This window comes from Sceloporus undulatus, chromosome 1 (assembly GCF_019175285.1).
Source record: "Sceloporus undulatus isolate JIND9_A2432 ecotype Alabama chromosome 1, SceUnd_v1.1, whole genome shotgun sequence".
Taxonomy (NCBI): domain Eukaryota; kingdom Metazoa; phylum Chordata; class Lepidosauria; order Squamata; family Phrynosomatidae; genus Sceloporus; species Sceloporus undulatus.
The window spans coordinates 295,894,610-295,905,032 of record NC_056522.1 but is presented as its reverse complement, the minus strand read 5'-3'; the positions used below and the strand labels follow the sequence as shown (position 1 = coordinate 295,905,032).

General features: G+C 37.9%; 1 protein-coding gene across 3 annotated transcripts in view; it reads left to right on the top strand.

The window, feature by feature from the left end:
• SHANK2 (SH3 and multiple ankyrin repeat domains 2) overlaps positions 1–10,423 on the top strand; it is a 489,211-nt gene that overhangs the window by 66,852 nt on the left and 411,936 nt on the right. For all 3 annotated transcript variants that reach the window (XM_042469292.1, XM_042469286.1, XM_042469278.1), the window contains exons 5-7: positions 3,065–3,173; positions 3,349–3,500; positions 5,533–5,700. In XM_042469292.1, the coding sequence (XP_042325226.1) occupies positions 3,065–3,173; positions 3,349–3,500; positions 5,533–5,700 (429 nt within the window). The remainder of the gene's footprint in view (positions 1–3,064; positions 3,174–3,348; positions 3,501–5,532; positions 5,701–10,423) is intronic.

Sequence of the window (10,423 nt, the reverse complement as noted above, 5' to 3'; positions counted from 1 at the left end):
TTAAGTTCAGTTTTAAAGAACAACTAATACAAACCAGTCTTTATGTGTTTAAACTTTAAGCATTCAGTTAAGTGTTCTAGTATTTTGGTAATTATATGAACTAAGCCTTGAAGCATTTTATGATTTTTCAGTTGTTATTAACTAATATTACCCCCACCCCCCACCCCCACAAACACACTGTTTCTTAAATGAAAAGTAACATTTGGATACTGCTTTCTTTCAGTTTCGGTACAAGAAGAGAGTATACAGGCAATTGAATCTTGATGAAAAGCAGCTAGCTAAGCTCCATACCAAGGTATGTCGAACCACAGAGCAGAAAACATAGTAGTCTCAGAATATTTCATAGACCTTTTGACTTTTTATTCAGTCCTTAGATTTTAATAACAAGCTAAGAAAATGCAGGGTGGATTCCAAGATGGGTGTTACTATAAAATGATCCTGTGCACGTGCATTATTTTATATTATTATTATTATTAACCTTTATTTATAAAGCACTGTAAATTTACACAGCTCTGTATATATAATCTTTTAGTCAGATGGTTCCCTGCCCCCAGGCTTACAATCTAAAAAGACACGACACAAAAGGAGAAGAGAGTGGTGGTGGGGAATAGAGTCAGGTCCAGCAGATCTTCTCCACCTCCGAGGCCTGGACCAAGGCAGATGGACTGGAGGAAGGGCTTGGCTTCTTAATGAATGGTTAAAAGATTTTATATGTGGTAATGCAGTGGGCCCTTGGAATCCACTGGGGTTTGGTTGCAGCCCCTCCCCATACCAAAATCAGTGGGTACTCAAGTCTCATTAAATACAATGGCTTAGTACATTTTCTTAGTATGGTGTCCCCCAGATACACACACACACACACACACACACACACACCACGGATAGTTGAATCCATGTATAGGGAGGGCCAACTGTATTACTAATAATCCAAAGATACTCAAAGGTTCAGACAGTGATTGTACACTGCTGCTTTCTTCAGGCAACATATTCTTCCGGGGACTGCACCTTGGGAAAGAGTCTGAATAGGAATAGACCATGTGGGTCTAATTGTACAATTGTAATAGAAGAAGGTAGACCATGTCCAGGCTAGCCCCACAAATGCTATAAGATCGCTATTATCAACCATATTACAAACTGGTATAATGGACAGTGGCAGCACATAGTTCAGATGTCAGGGAGGTTTTGAATCTTCCACATTTAAGTCTATTTTAAAGGAGCTATCCAAGAGTAGAACTTTTCCAAATATGTTCCGCACCTTGGATTGATCTTTTAAAGTTAGAATGGATTCACCTTCTCCTACAATTGATATTGAAACTTCTAGTTGTCATTGATAATGGTTGCTACCACAGGAAAACTACAATTTTGTGCAAAATCTGTAACTAAATCATGATTTTATACACAGACTGCATATCAGTACACAACACATAGAAGATACATATATGTAGCATATTAGCAACAAGTGAATTAAATATTCTTTGAATTGTTATTTTTGGCCCGGTACAGATGGTCCCTTTGCGGCACGCCCATGATGTGCTAGGGTTGCTCGAGGGTGGGATATGCACACACCCTGCAACCCTAGCATGTCATGGACGCGCTGCAGCTATGTAGTGTTGAGTAGATGGCGCATGCAGTGATGATGTCGCAGCTGTGCTGCATTTAAACGGTGTGGCGCACCGGCGCCATCACTGTACCATCTCTGGTGCTTTGCGACGTCACAGCGGCACCACAAAAAGGAGCTGCTTCTGGGTGCTCCTTTTTTGCTGCACAGCAGCGCCACACAATTTGGTTACTGTGGCACTCCTGCGGAGCAAAGAGAGGTGCCGGGGAGGCATCTCTTTTTCGTGCTCTGTACCGTACCTTTTTAAAAAAAAGTCACAGAAGAAACTTTTGTCCATTTTACAGATGAATTTTTCTTATGAGGCTAAAATTCAATTGAAGGGCAATGTATAAATAAAACACTGTGTCAAACCATATATAGAGCAGGTTGTTAGTCAAGAAATGAAACAAATAGCCAAAATTAAATCAGGCTACATCTTGTAATGGGATTGAACATTTAAAATTCCTCATGTAAATTCAGACAAAGGATTGCTGATCCTAATTAATCTGTCCTCAACATTTTTTGACCTAAATCTAATTTTTAGTTCCAACTAGAGTTGGAATCAATATGACATTGGTAAATCAACACTTATATAAATTCCATTTATTCAGTTGGACTTGGGCCTTTATGTTCGTTTTATTAGTTTGACTCCCTTTTACAGAAACACTGATATGTTTAGTGGACTGGCTGCCTTTATTAGGTTACCAATCTCTGGGAATAAATTGCTTCAGAGTGACAAATCTACCTGGGGACCTTCAGTCTTTCTTCAGTCCAGATTATGAGTGAAGAGTCCAAAGGCAACATAGACTCATTACTTCTCCAGCCAAATTTCTGGAAAAAGAATCCTGGCAGGGTCGGCACTATCGCTCCTGAATTACAATACTGTTAGTTCCCTGTCATCTGTATAAATAGCAATTATATTTTTAAAAGTCTTCAGGGAATTGATCGTTTTCAGTATGCTCCCTGTTTGCATCAAAGAAGTATGGACTTACAAACAATATCTCTTTGGGAAAAGAAAAAAGGTTGGTCAGTAAATCAACTTGCTCTATCTGCACTTTATTAGTAGGGGCAGGTCTTCGTAGAAAATGCTCTGTTCTCTGGTGTTATCTTGTCTCATATGAGACTTTGTGATCCAAATAAACAGAAAATAATCTGGAAGTTATTTTTATGAATATTAATTAAATTTTATTTACTACACTTCTCTATAGTTTTGTAGTATATATATGGTAGGACATATAAATATTATGTGTGAAATAAACTCCTTGCTGCCTTGGCTTGACATCCAAAGGAAATAGACATCAAGTGATGAATTAGAAAATGTGCAGTCTCTTACATCTGATTATGTTCATTTTGCACAATTGTAAGAATGCCCATGCATAACATTGGGTAGACAATAGGTGAGAATTTTTTCCGTAAAAGAAATTTATATTTGAAAGTAAAAATAATTGGCCTAATGTTCTTTTTCAGACTAATTTTCGAAAATTTATGGACCATGTTCATCACCTCTCAGTAGAAAAATTAACAAAGATGTTGGACCGAGGACTTGATCCAAACTATCATGACTTAGAAACAGGAGGTATGAAACAGACAAATATGTTACACATCGTTAGTTAATTAAAAGTAACAAATGCTTACTGTACAAAGGGAGTTGAATTAATAATAATATTCTATATACCTAAGAAGGGGATGTATAATAAAACAATCAATTAAAATGTGAATTCCAGAACTGTTTATTTCTTTTCATTCCTAAGAAACCCCACTGACTTTGGCAGCTCAGCTTAACAACAGTGTGGAAGTGATCAAAGCTCTGAAAAATGGAGGAGCCCACTTAGATTTCAGAGCCAAGGATGGCATGACAGCATTACACAAAGCAGCTAGAGCCAAGAACCAAATCATTCTGAAGGTAAATCTTTTAGAGTAATTTTATATACTGTATTGTTTTATATAGAAGTGTGAAAAAAATCTCTGAGATAATTTAGTGTCATAAATGAATCTTTTAATTTGCATTTGCTGAAAGGCTTCTGTCTTTGGCTTTTTGATTCTAACATTTGCTTTCAACAAATAATTCATTTTGAAGGAAAGAATATGGGAGGTGAAATCTTGCATCTTTGTAATAGATAATATAATATTTGTATGTGGGAAATAGAATAGTACAATGGCTGTTTATCAGACTTTGATAGTGAAAATTTATCCAAGTAAGCTATCATTTTAGAATATTTAACAATGTTCTTTGTTCTTTTTGCCCTTCATATTTATTAATTTCTTTAAAAAATTTAATTTCTTTGAATTTGAATTTTGGCATGGGGCATCTTGCATCTTATGGAGGACATATTATAGAGGCATTTTGTTATGGATTGCTGAATAGTTTGTGGACTGTTTTGTTGTTAATTGCTGTCGACTTTGATTTATGATGACCCTATCTTTCACTATATCAACATCTTTATCCTTTACTTTAAAATTATATAAATAATCCATAGTCAATATTTTATTCTCCCAATGGTAAGCTCTAACCCTTCAACTTTCTTCATTCATCATTCCAAGTCTTTGCTATTTTCTGATAGTAATTATGGTGTCATCTGCGTATCTTAAATTATTGATGTTTCTTCAATTTCCACACCCCCTCCCTCAGAGTCTAATCCAGTTTTGCATATGATATGTACAGAATAGAAGTTAAATAGATAAAGAGATAAAATGCAGACTTGCCTGACCCGCTTACCTACTGGAAACCTTTCTTATTCTCCATGTTGTGTCTTGATGGTGCCCTAATGTCCTGAGCACAGCTTACTCATCGCACATTTCTTTAAGTGTGAGTCATAGTTCATGAACTACACAACCAAAGGCTTTGCTATAATCTATCAAGCACAAGCTGATTTTATCTGAAATTCTTTGGTTCACTACATTATCCAATATAATGTATTGTATAACGCTGTGATCGCTGGAATAGCGGTATAGAAATACATTTATTATTATTATTATTATTATTATTATTATTATTATTATTATTATTATTATTATTATTATTATTATTATTATATATGTTTGCAGTATCATCTGTTGTCTCCTTTTCTGAACCCAGTTTGGACATCCAGCATTTCTCGTTGTATACATGGTAAAAGTCTTTGTTGCAAAAGTGCAATTCCTGATATCCTCATTCTTGGAGATTGGGATATATACTGAGTGTTTCCATTCTGTGGACCATTGATTTGCTTTCCATATTGTTTGCTATTTTTTGCCATATTAATTTAATTTTGCCAGATTTTCTATTTGTTCAAGATCCTTTTATTCATATAGGTCTTACTGGTTTTGCTCAGACTTGTTTTCAAGTAAATGTACATATGATTTTAGTCTGATATTCAAGTGCTAAACATATGTTGTTATTGTTGTGTGCCTTCATGTAATTTTTGACTTATCTGAACCTTTAGATGATCCTATTGTAGGGCTTTCTTGGTAAGATTGCTTCAGAGGGCAGTTGTCATTGCTGTAATTTGGGAATTCAGACCTTGGTCTCTAATAGTCCAATACACAAACTGCTATACCATGCTGGGTCTCTTAAATATATTTACTTGGAAATAAGTTCTGTTGACCATAGGTCAACATACATCCAAAAAGCAGCCTCACTGCATATTACTTTCCATATTTATTGAATAACAAATATAATTCACTTGTGATCTGTGAGACATACTCTCAGTTAAGTGCTTTCCACTGCATTTTAAGACTAGGCCTAGAAAAGATAAGAAATATGTAGAGCAGCCTTTGAGATCTATTGGGACTGTAATGCTCATCATTCCCAGTCAACATGACTAGTACCTGTGCTGGCTGTGAATGATGGTATTTAGATTCCAGCACATCAGGATGGCTCAGTGTTGGGAAAGCTAATACCTGTTTACTTTGCATAGATGTTCACACATTTTTCAGAACTTACAATTTTTTTACAGACCCTCTTAGAGCTTGGAGCATCTCCCAACTACAAAGATAGCTGTGGGCTGACACCACTATATCACACTGCTGTTGTTGGAGGTGACCCATACTGTTGTGAGCTATTACTTCATGAACATGCTACTGTTGGCTGCAAGGATGAAAATGGATGGCAAGAGATTCACCAGGTAGGAAATGTCATATTATAAGAGTATTTTTTTAGTGGATTTCTTTTTCTGTAATCTAACCATTTATCTTGTTAAACATTGTTAGAAAATAAGAACTCTGAATGTTTATCATGCTGAATTGATTAAATTAAGGAAAGTTTGCTGCTATAAAAATTGATTTTAGTAAAGTAACATATATTTTGGTAAAATTATAAAAAGAATACACAGGTTGTTTCAGTCTCTTCTCCAGACCAATTTTCCTTCTATTTTGCCCTCACTGTCATCCACTTCATTTGCAGAAAATAAAAACATAGCAAATACATAAACAAACCCAAAACATTGATACTGAGATGTAGCAGAATGTAGTGATAAAATGAAATGAAAATACTATTACACCTGTACAAAAAGAAAACAAAACCTCAAACCCAGATATACAAAGATACACAATATACAATAAACAACATATGAATTTGGTGAAGAGGCAATTTTGGAATAATTTCCTCAGATGTCATAATAATAATATTATTATTTATATCTCGCCTTTCCCTATGGATGTATCAAATATTCTCCCTTCAGACTTAGTATTGAAATGCACAGTCCTACGTCGAAATGCTTTCTTTCTCAAGTTTACTGACTCGGGGCTCATCTGCATTGACCAGAATACTCAGGGAGCAGCCTGGAATATTTTGGCCCCTGAGCTGCCCCGGGTTCCCTTTGCACTCAGTAGCAACACTAGACAGCTATCTACACATGCGTCCCCGCTGTGTTGCCTGCCACCACCAGTGTTGGCATTTGTCGCTCTCTCTGAGGTCAGAAACAGAAAGATTACATTTTCCTTCATTTTACCATTCCCTGTAATTAAGTCTTTCCGTGATGAAGTTGCAATAGGAAATATATTGATGTTATGCTTCCCCCTCCCTCCCTCCCTCTGTATGTTAGAACTGAACACCATTTGGGAGGTGGAAACATCTGTTTAGAAAGATAAAGCATTCTGGACCTGACTTCATTTCAGTGTATCTGGTGCCCCCTTAAGCTGCCCAGTGGAATAGGCAGTGCTTAAGTCTTGGCTCCAAACTGGGTGTGAATTTCAATTCTGGGACACCCAGAATTGCTTGGGTACCATGATGCAAAACAGCTTGCTTATTTTATTATATATATATTTGTTTGTTTGTTTACAGTCTTTCTGTCTTTCCTGATAATGTAAGCTCCCTGGGTTGCTTACATTATACCTCACTCATGTCTGTTCTATAGCTTTGTACAAGTGTTCAGTAGGGCTGTTATTGTTGTTGTTACTCTCTTTGGTAAGGACTAAGAACCAGTATAGTTTAGTTGTTTGAGTATTGGGCTAGGACCCTGTGAAAACTTCTCTGAATAAATCTTGCCAAGATGACAGGGTTTCCACAAGTTGACATTTATTTCAGGGCACATAACAATAACAATATGGAAAAATGTGCTGATGAAAGCACAACGTTACTTCATCCTGTAGCGATGTATGGTAGAAGGAAAGGGGTATGTTGCAGCTACTCGTTGTGCTTTTCAGCCATTGTGGTATGTCTTACATTTATCTGAGGGAACCTTATTAATTGAAAGAAGACCTTCAATTGGGGCTTGACAGACCGCTCCGAAAGGGCAGGCTGGAGCCGCCTGTTTTTGCTCCTCAGGGAGCCCGCATCAACCAAACTGCATGGGCTCCCTCCGCACCAAAAAGAACCTGCTAAAAACGGGTTCTTTTGGTGGGTGCGGCCACCACCATCAGTGTGGTGCATCAATGACACAAGTGCGGCATCCCAATATACAGACGCTGCGCTGCACTTGCATCATCATGATTGTCCCATGCGGCTGGGAGGCCGCCATGATATCACTGCAGCCGTGCGCTAGGGCTCGGAAGCGTGTGGATACTCCACACTCCCGAGCCCTAATTTTGTCCCCAGGGCACCACAAAGCTCCCATTTGTACTGGGCCCTTAATACAGTCTTGTAGGGATAAATAGTAAAGTACAGGTACTCAGTATGTCATTACTAGGAACCATGTGTCCAAGGAAAATTGCCATTCCACTACAACACTGGCTTTAGATATCTCCACCATTTTTCCTCAGCCTGCTTAAATGATTTTATACACTGATATCTCAAAGCATATGGGCTGCCAGACTAAATTCTAACCTACTTCAAATCATGAAATTGACAGAAAGTCTGGACACAGTATTGTGTTTCATCTGAATGCCATATTCTGCCAAACTCAGCATCAAAGTTGTTGCTTTTTGTGATGAAGATTGGGACAAAGCAGCAGGTTTTCCTGTGCAGTGACCTACAGGACTCTTAAGTTGGCTTGGAGCAGTGGTTCCTAAATTTTGATCCTCCAGGTATTTTGGACTTCAGCTCCCAGATTTCTGAACTTCAGCCAGAATGGCTCGGGAATCTGGGAGCTGAAGTCCAAAACATCTGGAGGACCAATGTTTGAATCACTGTGAACCTTAAATTAGATCATACAAACATATGCACACAAGCATGCACTCACACACATTTATTTTATTGTGATTTTTTTTGCTCTTGGTGAATCTGATACATTTATTCAGAATTATCCATTTATACAGTGTACACCTTATTATCTTTTTATTTTTGTATTTGGTGGTATTAAAAGGATTCAAAAGCTGTCTTTTCTGGTTTTAACCAGAGACAAAATCAGTTGGCTTACATCAAGAATGTAGGTTAATTGAGCAGTACACACTCAGTAAAAATAAAGTCATCGTTCAGAACAGGGTAAAGCAATCCCATTTTCTCTTTATCAGTTGTAGAAGGTGTGAACCCTTTTGACATAGTGAACAAGTCATCAGCCACAATTTGGTTTTTACTCAAAGAATTTTTTAGTCATTTATATTCATAGCTTTACATAGAAAAAACTTTCCTATCTTCCTTTAATATTATGATAAATAGCCATGCTCAGGTGTTTTCAACAGCTTCTTTAATTAAGAGTGACATTTTTGCCTGCTATATCTTAGCAACACATACGAAAAAATCAAGATATTCTACTATTGTTGTTGTTGTGTGTGCCTTCAAGACATTCTGACTTGTGGTGATTCTAAGGCGAACCTTCAGAGGTTTCTTGGCAAGGTTTGTTTACAGGGAGTTTTTCCTTTGCCTTCCTCTGATGTGACTTGACCAAGGTCATCCAGTGGTTTCCATAGTGGAGATTCAAACCCTCATGTCCAGCCAACACTCAAACAACTACACTACTGCTAGCTTAGTTTTTATTTAGCTAATGTAGTTTAACCTACTGTTGATCTTTGTTTTTCAAGGGCTTTTTTTGGTTATTTTTCTGGTGATGTGGATGATCACTTAGCTGTTTCATAGATGTAAGAAATGTTATCATAGAATCATAGGATCATAGAGTTGGAAGAGACCACAAGGGCCATCCAGTCCATCCCCTTGCCATGCAGGAAATCTCAATCAAAGCATCCCCGATATATGGCCATCCAGCCTCTGTTTAAAGACCTTCAAGGAAGGAGACTCCACTACACTCCGAAGGAGTTTGTTCCACTGTCGAACAGCCCTTACTGTAAGGAAGTTCCTCCTAATGTTGAGACGAAATCTCTTTTCCTGTAGCTTGCATCCATTGTTCCAGGTCCTATTCTCTGGAGCAGCAGAAAACAAGCTTGCTATGTAAGATCCCTTCAAGTATTCAAATGAGGCTATCATATCACCTCTTAACCTTCTCTTCTCCAGGCTAAACATACCCAGTTCCCTAAGTCGTTCCTCATAGGGCATGGTTTCCAGACCTTTCACCATTTTAGTTGCCTTCTTTTGGACACGCTCCAGTTTCTCAATGTCCTTTTTTAATTGTGGTGCCCAGAATTGGACACAGTATTCTAGGTGGGGCCTGACCAGATCAGAATAGAGTGGCACTATTACCTCCCTTGATCTAGACACTATACTTCTATTGATGCAGCCTAAAATCGCATTGGCCTTGTTAGCTGCCGCATCGCACTGTTGACTCATGTTCAATTTGTGGTCTACTTGGACTCCTAGATCCCTTTCACATGTAGTCTTGTTCAGCCAGGTGTCCCCCATCCTATATCTGTGCATTTCATTTTTCTGCCCTAAGTACAGTACCTTACATTTCTCCCTGTTGACATTCATTTTGTTAACTTTGGCCCAGCTTTCCAATCTATCAAGGTCATTTTGAATCTTGATCCTGTCTTCTGAGGTATTAGCTACTCCTCCTAGTTTGGTGTCATCTGCAAATTTGATAAGTATCCCCCCAATTCTGTCACCCAAGTCATTGATAAAGATGTTGACTAGCACTGGGCCAGGATAGAGCCCTGTGGGACCCCACTGGTCACTTCTCTCCAGGATGAAAAAAAGCCATTGTTGAGCACCCTTTGGCTTTGGCCAGTCAACTAATTACAAATCCATGTAACAGTTACTTTGTCTAGCCCACATTTCATTAGCTTGAATGTCATTGGAACCCTGTCAAAGGCCTTATTGTAATCAAGATATACTATATCCACAGCATTCCCATCATCTAGCAAGCTGATAATTTTATCAAAAAAGAGATTAGGTTTGTCTGGCATGACTTGTTTCTCTGAAACCGATGTTGACTTTTTGTGATTATGGAATTGCCTTCTAGATGTTCACACACTCCCTGTTTAATGATCTGCTGTAGAATCTTTCCTGGTATAGATGTCAGACTAACTGGACAATAATTGTTGGGCCCCTTCTTTCCCCCCCTTTTGAAGATGGGAACAATG